At 44.2% G+C, this 17,474-nt stretch overlaps 1 protein-coding gene across 3 annotated transcripts in view; it reads left to right on the forward strand.

Annotated features, from left to right (window-relative positions):
• Positions 1–17,474, forward strand: part of CTTNBP2 (cortactin binding protein 2) — a 172,562-nt gene that overhangs the window by 124,525 nt on the left and 30,563 nt on the right. For all 3 annotated transcript variants that reach the window (NM_001195311.1, XM_042248274.2, XM_060414347.1), the window contains 3 exon segments: positions 291–370; positions 17,067–17,153; positions 17,234–17,333. In NM_001195311.1, coding sequence (NP_001182240.1) covers positions 291–370; positions 17,067–17,153; positions 17,234–17,333 — 267 coding nt within the window.

Consider the following 17,474-nt stretch of genomic DNA (forward strand, 5'->3'; position numbering starts at 1 on the left):
AACCTGGATCTGAAGGCGCTGGTCGTGATTGACGGGATAGGTGGGCTCCCCCTGGGGGAGATCAGGCCAGCTGAGGAACTCCTGGGAGCCATGGCAGGGGCTGTTTCTCAGCCAGTCCAAGGTGTCACAACATTTTCACGATGGTAAAGGCACACTGGTTCCTCTTGGCCACATGTCAGCTCTGCCTACAGATGTCAGTAACCATCCTGTATTTTACATTCAGCTCTGTTAGGTTTTGATCATTCTTACAGTTGACATGAAGAGCCCTTCTGTGTGTTTCCTTCTCTCAGGGCCTCAGGAGGGCTGCCTCAGTAGTGTGACCTACGCGTCTATGATCCCTCTTCAGATGCTGCAGAACTACCTCAGACTGGTAGGTGGACCTGCCAGGTGGAGTCTTACGCTCCTGGCCCCAGTGAGGATTAGTTGGTTGCTCAGCCGTGTGAGCCCCTCATTCCCCTGTGCTCTGACCTCGTGACCTTTCCAGGCCCATTCCCTGGAAAACTGCTGGTATCTTGCCTGGAGATTGCTGGGACCCAGAGACTGCCTGTGACCTGCCAACTGTTATAATTTGGGCAGAAGGAGGGTATCTTTTCCTGACAAGGACTTGGCATCAAGTAATTGGTCATTAATATGGAAGAGAATGACTAGCTATCAAGATGCTTGGCTGTAAACCTACTCAATTTAAAATTGAGTAAATATGCTAGCGTTAGTTATTGTATTGGTTTGCCACTTCAACAGAAGCAGTTATAACTTGGACAGAAGTTTATTTTCTCAAACACAGAAGTCCCAGCATATGTGAGGGGCCCAGGGAGGTGGAAGGTACAGGGTCTCAGGGTCTCAGTTCCATCTCTCTCCTAAGCCCCTCACCCTTAGGGGTCGTGCGTGGATTTGGTCAGTCAGTCAGTGCTCCCAGGGTCCAGCCTGAGGGAGGAGAGCCAAGAGGGCAAGTCCCTGCCTTTCAGAGAAGCTGCACACACCCTTCCTGCCCAAGGAATTAGACATGTGTTCACACCTAACTGGAAGTATGGACTTGCTGAGCAACCAGGCATTCAGCTAAAACTGAGTAGTTTTGTTATTAAAAGGAAGAAGGAGAATATGATTATCAGGAAAGAGTAGCAAATTCTAGATACAAAATGGATAGATTTAATGCTCTGCATTTGTCCAGTACTTACCATGTGCCCGGCAATATGAGATAGCCAGCACTGTCATAGATGACGAACCTGAAGAAGCAGAGAGAAGTAAGAACATGCTCCAGGCCATGAGCCACTTACCACGAGCCAGTGGACAGTAAAGCCAAGATTCTGCAAGTCCCTGACGCACACATATGTCTCTGCATGTGAAATGCATCTCAAACTAATATTGAAGGTGTAAAACAGCCATGAAATTAAAAGACGCTTGCTCCTTGGAAGAAAAGTTATGACCAATTAGATAGCATGTTGAAAAGCAGAGACATTACTTTGCCAACAAAGGTCCATCTAGTCAAGGCTATGTTTTTTCCAGTGGTCATGTATGGATGTGAGAGTTGGACTGTGAAGAAGGCTGAGCGCCAAAGAATTGACGCTTTTGAACTGTGGTGTTGGAGAAGACTCTTGAGAGTCCCTTGGACTGCAAGGAGATCCAACCAGTCCATTCTGAAGGAGATCAGCCCTGGGATTTCTTTGGAAGGAGTGATGCTAAAGCTGAAACTCCAGTACTTTGGCCACCTCATGTAAAGAGTTGACTCATTGGAAAAGACTCATGGTGGGAGGGATTGGGGGCAATCCCTGGATGAGGATGAGATGGCCAGATGGCATCACTGACTCGATGGACATGAGTCTGAGTGAACTCCAGGAGTTGGTGATGGACAGGGAGGCCTGGCGTGCTGCGATTCATGGGGTCGCAGAGTCAGATACAACTGAGCAACTGAACTGAACTGAACTGAAAACATTGAACCATCATCTTGCCTTAATTTGGAAAGCTTAAAAAAAAATAAATGAATGGCTTTGACTCTGACCCTTTACACAAGTTGTTTCCATTAACTGAATTGATATCTTTGATCCTGATGGAAAGAAGTTTTCAAAATCTTTCTATTGATCTAGCTAGGCTTACCACTGGGATTGACCTTTCTAAAAACAGCATATAAACATTCAAAGGCTTCACAATTTAGGAGACAGGGTATCTTCTAAATCTGATACTTTCTCCACCCACCCCACCCCCCACCCTTCTCTCTCTCTCTCTCTCTCTCTTTTTTTTTTTTTTCTTTTGCTATTTGCTCCTCTCTTTGTGAAGGATCAAAGAAAGCCTGAGGGTTACATAGAAACGGGAAGGAAAGCTGTCCTATTCCTTTGCTTCACTGAAGGTTAAATTTATGTGACCAACTGGATTTCAGGAACGTGAGTCTAGGCTCTCAGAGGGCTCATGCGACGAGTTGACTCATTGGAAAAGACTCTGATGCTGGGAGGGATTGGGGGCAGGAGGAGAAGGGGATGACTGAGGATGAGATGGCTGGATGGCATCACGGACTGGATGGGCTTGAGTCTGAGTGAACTCCGGAAGATGGTGATGGACAGGGAGGCCTGGTGTGCTGCGATTCATGGGGTTGCAAAGAGTCGGACACGACTGAGCAACTGAACTGAACTGAACTGAACTGAACTGAATCACCTGTTGAGATGATAAAATGACTAGAAAGGCGATGCAACCAGATTACAACTGTACATTAGTCTTGACTAACTAGCTCAGTCAAATGGAATTTCTGTTAGCCATACTGCATGCTTGCTAAGTCACTTCAGTTGTGTCCAACTCTCTGCAGCTCTTTGGACTGTAACCCACCAGGCTCCTCTGTCCATGGAATTTTCCAGGCAAGAATACTGGAGTGGTTTGCCATGCCCTCCTCTAGGGGATCTTCCTGACCAAGGGATCGAAGCAATCACTTTAAAGTTTAAAATGACCCTGGTGGCTCAGTTAATGGAGAATCTGCCTGCCAGTGCAGGAGATGTGTGGGTTCGATCCCCTAGAGAAGGAAATGGCAACTGGCTTCAGTATTCCTGCCTGGAAAATCCCATGGACAGAGGAGCCTGGCGGGCTACAGTCCATGAGGTCACAAAAGAGTCAGACATGACTTAGCAACTAAATAACAACAGGCAAGCATAACAAACACATAGTCATTGTGACTGTTTGTCCTTCTATGCGTGCATGTTAAGTCACTTCAGTGGTGTCTGACTCTATGTGACGCTATGGACTGCAGCCTGCCAGGCTCCCCTGTCCATGCGATTCTCCAGGCAAAAATACTGCAGTGGGTTGCTGTGTCCTCCATTCTCCTTCTATAAAAGATAATAAACCCTTTATGGAGATTGACCATCTGTGATGCATTCTTATATCCTGTTTAGTTATTTAATTCGGTTGTTTGACAGTTATTTGTTGAGAAGCTCCTAAATGCAGGTGGTGTTTTAGAGACTTAGGATATAGCTATGTATAAGCTGCATTCCTTGACCTCATGGAGCTTTCACTGTAAGCTGTGTAGGTATGTGTACAGTGTCTGCCCCACTGTAAGGTGGGGCAGATAAAAAGCAGATGGATAAATACATCTGTAATGTGATATCCAGTATTAATTATAAGTGTAAAGAGAAATAGAGCAGATAAGGAGGTAAAGAGGTAATGAAAGGGGTGGCAGAAAGAGCTTTTGAATGGAGTTATTAGGAGAAATCTTTCTATTATGATGCATAGACAGAAAACTAGACAAAGTGAAGCTAGAAGCCTTGAGGAGGGATCTGAAGCAGAAAGAACAGCCGGTACAGACGTGTCTCAGCTGGCACTGAGGTTTGAGAGATGAGCAGAAGCCAGATCATGCAGGACCAAGGCAGGGACTTTGAATTTTATTCCAGTTATGATAGGACTGGCTGCGCAGGCACAGGAGGGCCTAAAGGAGCTATCCTACGTTGAAGGTCAGGAATGGCTGCGGTAAGGAGATACCCCTCGTCCAAGGTAAGAGAAACCCAAGTAAGATGGTAGGTGTTGCAAGAGGGCATCAGAGGGCAGACACACTGAAACCATACTCACAGAAAACTAGTCAAAATAATCACACTAGGACCACAGCCTTGTCTAACTCAGTGAAACTAAGCCATGCCTGCGGGGCAACCCAAGACGGGCGGGTCATGGTGGAGAGGTCTCACACAATGTGGTCCACTGGAGAAGGGAATGGCAAGCCACCTCAGTATTCTTGCCTTGAGAACCCCATGAACAGTATGAAAAGGCAAAATGATAGGATTTTCCTATCATTTTCCAAAAGAGGAGCTCCCCAGGTTGCTACTGGAGATCAGTGGAGAAATAACTCCAGAAAGAATGAAGGAATGGAGCCAAAGCAAAAACAATACCCAGTTATGGATGTGACTGGTGATAGAAGTAAGATCCAATGCTATAAAGAGCAATATTGCATAGGAACCTGGAATGTCAGGTCCATGAATCAAGGCAAATTGGAAGTGGTCAAACAAGAGATGGCAAGGGTGAATGTCGACATTCTAGGAATCAGCGAACTAAAATGGACTGGAATGTATGAATTTAACTCAGATGACCATCATATCTACTACTGTGGGCAGGAATCCCTCAGAAGAAATGGAGTAGCCATCATGGTCAACGGAAGAGTCCGAAATGCAGCACTTGGATGCAATCTCAAAAACGACAGAATGATCTCTGTTCGTCTCCAAGGCAAACCATTTAATATCACAGTTATCCAAGTCTATGCCCCAACCAGTAACGCTGAAGAAACTGAAGTTAAACGGTTCTATGAAGACCTACAAGAGCTTTTAGAACTAACACCCAAAAACGATGTCCTTTTCATTATAGGGGACTGGAATGCAAAAGTAGGAAGTCAAGAAACACCTGGAGTAACAGGCAAATTTGACCTTGGAATGCGAAATGAAGCAGGGCAAAGACTAATAGAGTTTTGCCAAGAAAATTCACTGGTCATAGCAAACACCCTCTTCCAACAACACAAGAGAAGACTCTACACATGGACATCACCAGATGGTCAACACCAAAATCAGACTGATTATATTCTTTGCAGCCAAAGATGGAGAAGCTCTATACAGTCAACAAAAACAAGACCAGGAGCTGACTGTGGCTCAGATCATGAACTCCTTATTACCAAATTCAGACTTACATTGAAGAAAGTAGGGAAAACCGCTAGACCCTTCAGGTATGACCTAAATAAAATCCCTTATGATTATACAGTGGAAGTGAGAAATAGATTTAAGGGCCTAGATCTGATAGACAGAGTGCCTGATGAGCTATGGAATGAGGTTCGTGACATTGTACAGGAGACAAGGATCAAGACCATCCCCATGGAAAAGAAATGCAAAAAAGCAAAATGGCTCTCTCAGGAGGCCTTACAAATAGCTGTGAAAAGAAGAGAGGCAAAAAGCAAAGGAGAAAAGGAAAGATATACCCATCTGAATGGAGAGTTCCAAAGAATAGCAAGAAGAGATAAGAAAGCCTTCTTCAGCTATCAGTGCAAAGAAATAGAGGAAAAGAACAGAATGGGAAAGACCAGAGATCTCTTCAAGAAAATTAGAGCTACCAAGGGAACATTTCATGCAAAGATGGGCTCGATAAAGGACAGAAATGGTATGGGCCTAACAGAAGCAGAAGATATTAAGAAGAGGTGGCAAGAATACACAAAAGAACTGTACAAAAAAGATCTTCACGACCCAGATAATCATGATGATGTGATCACTCATCTAGAGCCAGACATCCTGGAATGTGAAGTCAAGTGGGCCTTAGAAAGCATCACTATGAACAAAACTAGTGGAGGTGATGGAATTCCAGTTGAGCTGTTTCAAAACCTGAAAGATGATGCTGTGAAAGTGCTGCACTCAATATGCCAGCAAATTTGGAAAACTCAGCAGTGGCCACAGGACTGGAAAAGGTCAGTTTTCATTCCAATCCCAAAGAAAGGCAATGCCAAAGAATGCTCAGACTACCGCACATTTGCACTCATCTCACATGCTAGTAAAGTAATGCTCAAAATTCTCCAAGCCAGGCTTTAGCAATACGTGAACCGTGAACTCCCTGATGTTCAAGCTGGTTTTAGAAAAGCCAGAGGAACCAGAGATCAAATTGCCAACATCTGCTGGATCATGGAAAAAGCAAGAGAGTTCCAGAAAAACATGTATTTCTGCTTTATTGACTATGCCAAAGCCTTTGACTGTGTGGATCACAATAAACTGTGGAAAATTCTGAAAGAGATAGGCATACCAGACCACCTAACCTGCCTCTTGAGAAATCTGTATGTGGGTCAGGAAGCAACAGTTAGAGTTGGACATGGAACAACAGACTGATTCCAAACAGGAAAAGGAGTATGTCAAGGCTGTATATTGTCACCCTGCTTATTTAACTCATATGCAGAGTACATCATGAGAAATGCTGGACTGGGAGAAACACAAGCTGGAATCAAGATTGCCTGGAGAAGTATCAGTCACCTCAGATATGCAGATGACTCCACCCTTATGGCAGAAAGTGAAGAGGAGCTAAAAGCCTCTTGATGAAAGTGAAAGAGGAGAGTGAAAAAGTTGGCTTAAAGCTCAACATTCAGAAAATGAAGATCACGGCATCCGGTCCCATCACTTCATGGGAAATAGATGGGGGAACAGTAGAAACAGTGTCAGACTTTATTTTTGGGGGCTCCAAAATCACTGCAGATGGTGACTGCAGCCATGAAATTAAAAGACGCTTGCTCCTGGGAAGAAAAGTTATGACCAACCTAGATAGTACATTCAAAAGCAGAGACATTACTTTGCCGACTAAGGTCCATCTAGTCAAGGCTATGGTTTTTCCTGTGGTCATGTGTGGATGTGAGAGTCGGACTGTGAAGAAGGCTGAGCGCCGAAGAATTGATGCTTTTGAACTGTGGTGTTGGAGAAGACTCTTGAGAGTCCCTTGGACTGCAAGGAGATCCAACCAGTCCATTCTGAAGGAGATCAGCCCTGGGATTTCTTTGGAAGGAATGATGCTAAAACTGAAACTCCAGTACTTTGGCCACCTCATGCGAAGAGTTGACTCATTGGAAAAGACTCTGATGCTGGGAGGGACTGGGGGCAGGAGAAGAAGGGGACGACAGAGGATGAGATGGCTAGATGGCATCATGGACTCGAAGGACGTGAGTCTGAGTGAACTCCGGGAGTTGGTGATGGATAGGGAGGCCTGGCGTGCTGCAATTCATGGGGTTGCAAAGAGTCTGACACGAGTGAGCGATTGAACTGAACTGAACTATGATAGGCCGCCACTGGGAGGATTTGAGCTAGAGTGATATACACCACAATAACTGAAGTGTTGACAATCTATACACGACATGGAAACCTAGTAATGCCTGAGTTTTGAGTATTTCTTTTAGGCATACCTTGTTTTATTGCACGTTATAGATACTGCTTTATTTTAATTTTTTTTGTTTACAATGAATTGAAGGTTTGTTGGCAGTCCTGTGTAGAGCAGGTCTGTTGGTGCCGTTCTCCACCAGCATTTGCTCATTTCCTGTTTCTTATGGAAATTCTCCCAAAATTTCAAATTTTTTTCCTTATTATGTTTGTCATGGTGATCTGTGATCAATGATCTTTGATATTACTACCACTACTGCTGGCTGAAGGCCCAGATGATTGTTAGCACTTTTTAGCAAAAAGTATTTTTTAATTGGGCTTCCCAGGTGGCACAGTGGATTACGGTATGCACAATGCTTTTTAAATATTTAATAGACTACAGTTTGGTGTAAACATAAATTTTATATTCACTGGCAACTGAAAAAGACATGTGACTTGCTTTATTGAGATAGTTTATTTCTAGTGGTCTGGAACCAGACCAGCATGCCTCTATATGCCAAGCTTTGTTTTAAGTATATATATTGTTTCCTTTAATCATTCTATGAGATAGCTACTTATACCGGTCGTGTCCGACTCTTTGCGACCCCATGGACTGTAGCCCACCAGGCTCTTCCCTCCATGGGATTCTCCAGGCAAGAGTACTGGAGTGGGTTGCCATTTCCTTCTCCATTAAAGGTGAACAGACCAAGACTATTTGCTCAAGATCCTCAGGGAGAAAGTGGTAGCCCCTAAGGAATTGAACCTAGGCTGTCTTCCATTCTTATGCATGTTATCAGAGTTCACACTAGTTATTAATCTATTGGTTTAGACATAGTTGTCGTAGACAGTTTTTACTGCATGTGTGTGTGTGGTTAAGGCTTCCCAGGTGGCGCTGGTGGTAAAGAACACGGTTGCCAGTTCAAGTAGAGGCAAGAAACACGTCTTCCATACCTGGATCAGAAAGATCCCCTGGAGAGGAAATGGCAATCCACTCCCGTATTCTTGCCTAGAGAATCCCATGGACAGAGGGGCCTGAAAGGCTACAGTCCTCAGAGTCTCTGATTGAAGCAACTACATGCTCAGTCACTCAGTTGTGTTCTGCTCTTTGAGACCCGTGGACTGAAGCCCGCCAGGCTTTTCTGTCCATGGCGTTTTTTCCTAGGCAAGAATAGTGGAGTGGGTTACCATTTCCTTCTTTAGGGGATCTTCCTTACCCAGGGATCAAACCCACGTGTCGTACATTAGCAGGTGGATTCTTTACAGCTGATCCATATGGGAAGCACAAGATGTGTAAATGGGGTAAATAGAATTCATGTGTTAAAGCCCAGATGCAGAAAACCAAATGGAGTGAAACCTTTAAATCAGATGTTTTTTTAATTTAAATGATATTAATTTTAAATACTGTTCTTCCACTGAATAGTTAAATAATACAAGTACATTTTAAGTCACCATCCTTGAGTTAATAAGGAGGCATTTAACTTGAGTTTGAATCACTAATCACTTATTATAATAGTTGAATTTTTTATTATCTCAAACTTTTCTCTAAGTCAGTTTGCAACTTTTATTAGCTTATTAGTAACTCCATAATTTAATAATTCAGTGACTGTGAATAACTATTAGAAAAATACTTGAGTAGATCACCTTTATCTGATACCTGTTTTTAAATGTAGCACTCTGAATTCTCATGAACACGATTCTTGAGAATTACATTGACTGTCCACTTCAGTATGTGCCATGCTCATCATCAAGAATCATCACTAGGAGGTTCTACTTACTCTTCATATATTCCCAAAATAAATTTGCTATATTCCCATAGAAATGATGCTATAAATGATAGTTATGTATCTTAACATTGCCCATAAAAGCTTATCAGCCCCTTTAGTAGATGAGCAAGTTCAGATTGATCTTTTTCAGGGCATGGAGGGACAATATTAGGTAAGGTCCTAGTGGAAACTCTGGGGCAGGAAGAGTTCAAGAGTGCTAGAGGCCAGGTTGGAGAAGGCAACGGCACCCCACTCCAGTACTCTTGCCTGGAAAATCCCATGGATGGAGGAGCCTGGTAGGCTGCAGTCCATGGGGTTGCTAAGTTGGCCATGACTGAGCAACTTCACTTTCACGCATTGGAGAAAGCAGTGGCAACCCACTCCAGTGTTCTTGCCTGGAGAATCCCAGGGACAGGGGAGCCTGGTGGGCTGCCGTCTATGGGGTCGCACAGAGTCGGACACGACTGAAGCGACTTAGCAGCAGCAGCAGCAGCAGCAGCAGCAGCAGAGGCCAGGTGACAAGGGGGAAATTATATCTAAGAGTTATATCTTATAGTCTTTTTAAATAGTTATGTACCCAAGTTACTACTTTTGTGCTAGTGTGTAATGGCCTGTCTTTATTCAAAGTTAGTAACCGGGTCTGATCTTGGCTTTTATGGTTTCCATAAGCTCATTTGTTCATACTGTTCATGGGGTTCTCAAGGCAAGAATACTGAAGTGGTTTGCCATTCCCTTCTCCAGTGGACCACGTTTTGTCAGAACTCTCCACCATGACCCGTCCGTCTTGGGTGGCCCTACATAACATGGCTCATAGTTTCATTGAGCTAGAAAAGGCTGTGGTCCATGTGATCAGTTTGGTTAGTTTTCTGTGATTGTGGTTTTCATTCTGTCTACCCTCTGATAGATAGGGATAAGAGGCTTATGGAAGGTTCCTGCTGGGAGAGGCTGACTGAGGGGGAAACTGAGTCTTGTTCTGATAGGCGGGGCTGTGTTCAGTAAATGTTTAATCAAATATTCTGTTGATGGGCGGGGCTGTGTTCCCTCCCTGTTGCTTGACCTAAGGCCACTCTGTGGTGGAGGAAATGAAGATGATGGCGACCTCCTTCAAAAGGTCCCATGCATGCACTGCTGCTCTCAGTGCCCCAGCCCTGCAGCAGGCCACCGCCGACCCACGCCTCCACTAGAGATGCCTGGACACTCACAGGCAAGTCTGGGTTGGTCTCTTGTGGGGTCACTGCTCCTTTCTCCTGGGTCCTGGTGTACACAAGGTTCTGTTTGTGCCCTCCAAGAGTCTGTTTCCCCAGTCCTGTGTGAGTTCTGGTGGCTCTGTGGTGGGGTCAATGGTGACCTCCTCCAGGTGCCATACCCAGGTATGCTGCACCCAGAGCCCCTGCAGCAGGCCACTGCTGACCTGTACCTCCACAGAAGACACTCAAACACAGTTCTGGCTTGGTCTCTGTGGGTTGGGTGTGTGTTTTGTGCCCTTCCCAGGTCTGAGCAACTCAGGCAACCAGGTGCTTGGCAAATCACCTCCCCAGTCCCGGCTGCTTGGTTTCCCGGGTGCACCGCCAGAGCACCGTCTCAGGTGTGCTGTGTGTCTCCTCTGGAGAGCTGATCTCAGGTTGCGACCCTCCTGGTGGATGTCAAGCATCCAGGATCTCAGGAAGACCGGTTAGCAGCTGGGAGCCTGCTGACAGTTTGGTGGAAGATGTCATCTCTGGGGCTGAGATTGTAGCAGCCCGTTACCTTCTGGCTCTGGCTGTCACAAGCCTGCCTCTCTGCCTCCTGGCGGGAAGGGGCTGGTATGCAGCCAGCTAGCATGTATGCATATGGGAGTTGGGCTATAAAGAAAGCTGAGTGCGGAGGAATTGATACTTTTGTACTGTGGTGCTGGAGAAGACTTGACAGTCCCTTAGACAGCAAGGAGATCCAACCAGTCCATACTAAAGGAAATCAGTCCTGAATACTCATTGGAAGGACTGATGCTGAAGCTGAAGCTCCAATACTTTGGCCACCTGATGCGAGAAACTGACTCATTGGAAAAGACCCTGATGCTAGGAAAGATTGAAGGTGGGAGGTAAAGGGGACGACAGAGGATGAGATGGTTGGATGGCATCACCAACGTGATGGACATGCGTTTGAGTAGGCTCTGGAATTGGTGATGAACAGGGAAGCTTGGCGCGCTGCAGTCCACGGGGTCACAAATAATCGAACACAACTGAGTGACTGAACTGAACTGAACTGAAGCTCATTTTTGAAAGCATATAGTGTGGATGTCTCTCTGTATGTGAACTGTAATTTCTCTTGAATTCTATTATTATTTATACCTATTCTATAGAGACCTCAGCAAATGCCTAAAAACACTAGCGTGAAAGACCCCCAGCTTTGGTTATGCCTAATGCTGAATGTTCCAGTATTGTTTGGGGGAATTTTACATGAGTAAGTTGACAGTAACTGTATTCTGTGTGGCTCTGAAGTCATATATAAATCAGTTGTTTAAAATTAAGTTTTCGGAGAGGTTGTAATGAAAGTCTTAGCTCTAAAGCCTGACCCTTTAACCTAGAGCCATCCCAGTTTCATTAGCTCCGGAAAGACCTCTTATTTTTCGTTCTTTTTTGAGTTCAGCATCTCAGCACAGCTTGGCCTAAAAACTGTCTCAGTAGTAGAAGCTTTTCCTCAGACAAGTGAAACTCTGACCAAGCGTTGAAGTTGATTGCTTTAAAATAATGCCACAAGTCTGAAAACACATTGCAGGTGCCACATTGGGCGTAACAGGACTACAGCTCCTCTGGTAAACTCCATTCTGCAGAAAAGCACTGTGGAGGGAAAAAAAGATAAAGGGATAGACGGGCCTTTGTGGAGGTCATTGTCTCCATTTGTCCAGAATTCATTTGCCACACAAAGCACTAATTGACATGTGATGAGAGCTTCCTGAATAGGCTCTGAAGACACAAGAATAAAAGGGATTGGTACCCATTGTGATAACAAGCCCTGTGTCCCTTTACTAATAAGCAGAAATGTCACACTGTAAGCATGCACTTAGAAGATAAATCTGGGGACTACAATTCACCTTTTAGAAGCTGGGTTTCAAAAAGCAGATCTCCTTTCAACACAGTTAAAATATTTACTACCCCCACCTCCCCCAATCTGTTTACCTTCCTGTCTACCTATCCATCTATCTTTAGAGCTGCCCTCTGCTGGAAGCATGGAGGATGTATATTTTTTAAACCTCAGGCCTTGCTATTTGGAGAAATAATATGGTAACTCTAAAACAGATAAATATGTTTTCTTGCCATAGCTTTGCATGTTTTCACCAGTTTAAATATAGCGAGAGGCTTCCATAATCAACTTTTTTGTTCAGCTCTTAAATGGTAACCAACACAACTGTATCATTTGATGAGCTAGAACAAAATATCGTTCACAAAAAAATTGATAATACCTGAAATAAGTAGAAACCTACTAATAGGATGCTTGCATTAGAATGTGTCAGTGATCTAGAAGTCTTTTACCTTGATTTACTTATTGAATTTACTTATTTATATTCTAGAAAGGATGCAAGACTATATGAACAGACATGCTTACTACTAGTGAATGGCCTTTTAGTAAAATTTTTCTGTCTTTCCTGAGAACCAACAATCTGAGACCAAATGAGGTGCTGGAATTGAAGACAGCTTATGTGTGAAGTTGGGTATCTTGCTGTTACATGACTTCAAAGTCAGTCTTAAGAAAATATAAGCAGTTTGACAGGATGGCTAAGCTTGTTTTCAAAAGTGAGACAAGATTAAATAGCAGTGCTGGTTGAAAATCTCAGTGGGCTTCCCTGGTAGTTGAGCTGGTAAAGAATTCGCCTGCAGTGCAGGAGCCCTGGTTTGATTCCTGGGCCGAGAACATCTGCTGGAGAAGAGAGAGGCTCCCCACTCCAGCATTCTTGGGCTTCCCTGGTGGCTCAGCTGGTAAAGAATCTGCCTGCAATGCGGGAGACCTGGGTTCGATCCCTGGCTTGGGAAGATCTGCTGGAGAAGGGATAGGCTCCCCACTCCAGCATTCTTGGGCTTCCCTGGTGGCTCAGCTGGTAAAGAATCTGCCTGCAATGTGGGAGACCTGGGTTCGATCTTGGGTTGGGAAAATCCCCTGGAGGAGGGCATGACAACCCATTCCAGTATTCTTGCCAGGAGAATGACTGTGGACAGAGGAGCCTGGCAGACTACAATCCACGGGGTCACAAAGAGTCAGATACAACTGAGCGACCAAGTGCAGCGCACAGCACAGACTATTCAATAAACCTTGAAAATCTGTTTCACTAGTGTGAAACTATCCATTCTTGGTGAGAAAATTTCTACCCAGCAATTCATGGCAATTTGGGATTAATTTGGAGAGCTCAGGATCTCTGCTTTAAAATTGCACCTGGCAAGCAGCACCTAACACACAATTTTCCACTAAAGTAGTTTTAAAAGGGGATAAAGCTTCATAGTAACAGAGAAAAATAGAACTGAGGTCTTCCTTGGGCAAGAATCTAGAAAAATTGTTCACTAACTTGAGGAGCAAGAGATTGTCAGGTTTATTTATTTGAGGCCTACCTGAGATGAGATAGGAAAGTATTGTTATCTTTCTCTTACCCATCTTTACTAACGGTTTTTTAAAAAGCAAGCTTTACTAGCAGTTAGGAAATTGAGCATACATCCTTTACTGCTTCTGCTTGGGGCAGCACCGTGATACTTTGCTCCATCGCCTGTCAGCGCAGGTCCTTCCGCAGCTCTGCAGAGGTTGGATCCTAGAAATCCCTGAGCAGAGATCACGGGCTTTGATGAGACTGTGCTGCATCGGGAAGTATATTGTATCTGCCCTCTCAGTGGGCTGGGAACAGGAGCATCCTGCTTCCCGAGCAGTTCAGTTCATGCACTTGTCCCCCAAGGGAAACAGCAGGACCTTAGTCCACTGCAGCCAGAGCTGGATCCTGGAGTTTAACTAGAAATTATAGACACCAGCCTGCCCTCCATCTAGTGACCTAATTCAGCTGGAAAATCAGCGGACAGTGAGTGAAATCAGTAATGGTCCACACACCCTGCTTTACTGCAGAATTCTTCCTGTCGCTTCACAGTAGATAAATGCCCATGACAAGTTAACATTATACTGTGGGAGAATACTGCGGAAAAGAACAAAACCTTCCTGAAAACTCAGAAGAACACAGCTTAAAAATAGCTTAAAAAAAAAAGAAAAAGAACTTTGGGAGATTATGTTCATTCTCTAGAGGATGCAAGGAGATAGATTGTGAAAGCAGGGCAAGAAAGCCGTGGTAGAGGGCAGGATAAGATGAAAAGGAAAAGGGCTGGAAAGCAGATGGATGAGGCAAGGAGCTCATCAAAGAACAACCCAAAATGCAATGGCCTCATTGAAATTATACTTGAGATCATAAAGAGCAGAACAGAGGTGGCAAGTGAAAGTTCCATTCAGGGTTGTGAGGGTAGACTAGAAGGACAGAGTTAGGGTAATGATGAAGGGACAGGTGTCCTCATAGAGCACAGCAAGGGAACTTAAGGCTTACAGGTGTGCCTTAGAACTAGAAGAGGAGAAATTAACAAAAGCATAAGGAAGAAAAAATTTCCAAGCTTAAAAATGTTTGCACATGTCCAAAGGATTTACCCTACTTCATTTAAAATTGGGAGAAAGAGACTGTAACTAGATAAATCTGGGAAATGGGCAACAATTTTTAATGACAAGAACAATTGATGTATCCCCAAGCTTCCCTATCACATAGGTACAAGTGAGAACAGACTATGCTATAATAATTCTTCTTTAATAAAAGCTTACCCCTGAAGTCTTGTGGTGCCGTAGCCTCACTACCTAGAAGCAGAACCTCAACTGAACTGTCTAGGATATTCTCTCTCCTGTGTCTCTGAGGGAGGCCCTGTCCCCGTCTGGGTCCTGGCTGGTACTTTTACCACTGCTTGGTTTTCAGATTCACAGTTCCATGGAAAACAGCCCAAGCCAGTCGCTGCTGAGCTCAGCCTCTCCTTTTAGGATCCTGATGTTTGTCAGGCAGCTACAGCCACTGTCGTTTTTCTTCCAGACACGCTAGTCTCTCTGTTGCTGCCCTACCCCCACTGTGAATCCAACTCTTCCCTTTTTTATTGAAGGCTTAGCAGTGGTGGAATAATATTTAAAATAAGATGAAATCACTGGTGGCTACCAGGTAGATTGTCTTTCAGAGCCTAAAACTCAGCCCCCAGTGCAACATCAAGGGGCCCGTTAGGATCACTTCCTTCCTTAGCCCATTGTCTGACACCTAGTGGTCAAGCCTGGTTTCCCTTGCCTTCCTAGGAGTTCGTCTAAACACGCCAGGGTCTCCCGGGAAGCCAAAGCTCAGGTCTTAAAGGCCCCAGGTAAGGAAGGAGTTCCTTTTCCTGTAAGGAGCCAGGGGCATAGTCACTGTCTTCACGAAAGGCCACTCTGGTCACCCTCTAGAATGTGACCTTCCCTTTTATATAAAAGGGACAAACGGATCAGAGCACAGCAGAGCAACAACAGCACAAAGATCCACATCCATGTCCTTACGTTGTCCCACTGCAGATTAAAAGGAGAGACAAGACCCTGTCATGTCTTAACACTTTTCTAAGTCTGGGTGGCTCAGTCCTCAATCTGACTTCGTCAAGGGACTGGTTAGGTTGGTGCTTCACCTGTGTGGGTCCTTTTCTGCCAAACCTTTCTAGGAAGAAACCTCCCCAGCATGGGAGCACAGCACTGGATTATGGGGGTGTGGGAGGCTGATCTCCACCCCAATTTCAATCCAAACATCATTGCCCTTGTCCTGCATAAAACATCATTCATTGACTTTCCATCTCAGCACCCATTACATCTCCACCTGTTCTTAGATGAGATATTTTTATACATGAGGATAAAGAGTTTTTAAAATCATATAGGCTTCCAGGAAGGAAGGAAAAGTGATCAGCCAAACTCTACCTAGATTTCTGGAATTCAGTGCTTGGAAGAGTGGGATCGTATAGAGAGTTGATCCAAGTATTTTATCCTCATGAAGATGTCCTTTATGTAAAAAGTCAACACAAAGGTATTCTCTGATATACAATAGATGTAAAAAGATGGCACTCCTATATGCTTAAAAACCAAATACATGCCTGTCAACTGTGCAGAGAAGAAAACTGGAAGCATGAACCATATTGTAGTGGTTGCTTTGGTGATTTCTATTCTGCTTCTTTAGTTTTCTTTGTGTTGTCCAAAATTTCCTGAAAAACATTCACTGCTATTTTAACCTCTGAAAAGTAAGATAAGCATTGGGAAAATTTGAACTAAAGAGCATCTATAAAGGAGAGTAATAAAAAAAATTACAGAATATCTATAAGGGACAAAATACACTAGGATCTGTGTTCCCAGGTAGTATACTGAACCTCAGTGTAGAAAATGGAGGAAAGAAAGGAGTATATTTTTTCAAAAGAGGCCCTCTCTTGCTATAAACATGTAAATACTGTAAAATTCGGAGAAGGCAGTGGCCCCCCACTCCAGTACTCTTGCCTGGAAAATCCCATGGACAGAGGAGCCTGGTGGGCTGCAGTCCATGGGGTCATGAAGAGTTGGACATGACTGAGTAACTTCACTTTCACTTTTCACTTTCATGCATTGGAGAAGGAAATGGCAACCCACTCCAGTGTTCTTGCCTGGAGAATCCCAGGGACAGGGGAGCCTAGTGGGCTGCCGTCTGTGGAGTCGCACAGAGTCAGACACGACTGAAGTGACTTAGCAGCAGCAGCAACTGTGTAAAATATAAAATACTATGTTTGTCAGTGTTCACATTAAAATGAAAGACCATATGTCCAGTGAATGAAGCCAATCCCTAGAAAAATACTTTTAATCTTTTGAAAGGCAGAAAACAATCAGAAAGGACATTCTACACCCTGTAAATATACCAATAATTTAATATTTATCTTCTCTCTAGTATTTTTACCAAGATCTTCTCTTGGTTTATTAATAGGTCGAGCAATATCATAATGTCATTTTCCACGGCCCAGAGGGGAGCTTGCAAGACTACATCGCCCATCAGCTTGCACTCTGCCTGAAGGTATGGGTTAACCACATACCCTCTCCTTTCCTTTGAAAATGCGAAAGAGTTCAGAACTAACCACACTCTTCTTATCATAGCACAGACAAATGGCTGCAGGATTCCCCTGTGAAATAGTGAGAGCCGAAGTGGATGCTGATTTCTCCAAGGAACAGCTAGTAGATCTGTTCATCAGTAGCGGTAAGACCATCTCAGCTAACTGAATTGTGATAACCAAAAGGCATGTTTTGTCAGTTAATCCATTGCAAGGAAAAAGTGTTGTGCTTGGGGATAAATTTCAGTAGACTGTTCAATTCTGCCGCAGCTATAGGATGAAAATTG

The sequence above is a fragment of the Ovis aries genome, chromosome 4 (assembly GCF_016772045.2).
Source record: "Ovis aries strain OAR_USU_Benz2616 breed Rambouillet chromosome 4, ARS-UI_Ramb_v3.0, whole genome shotgun sequence".
NCBI lineage: Eukaryota > Metazoa > Chordata > Mammalia > Artiodactyla > Bovidae > Ovis > Ovis aries.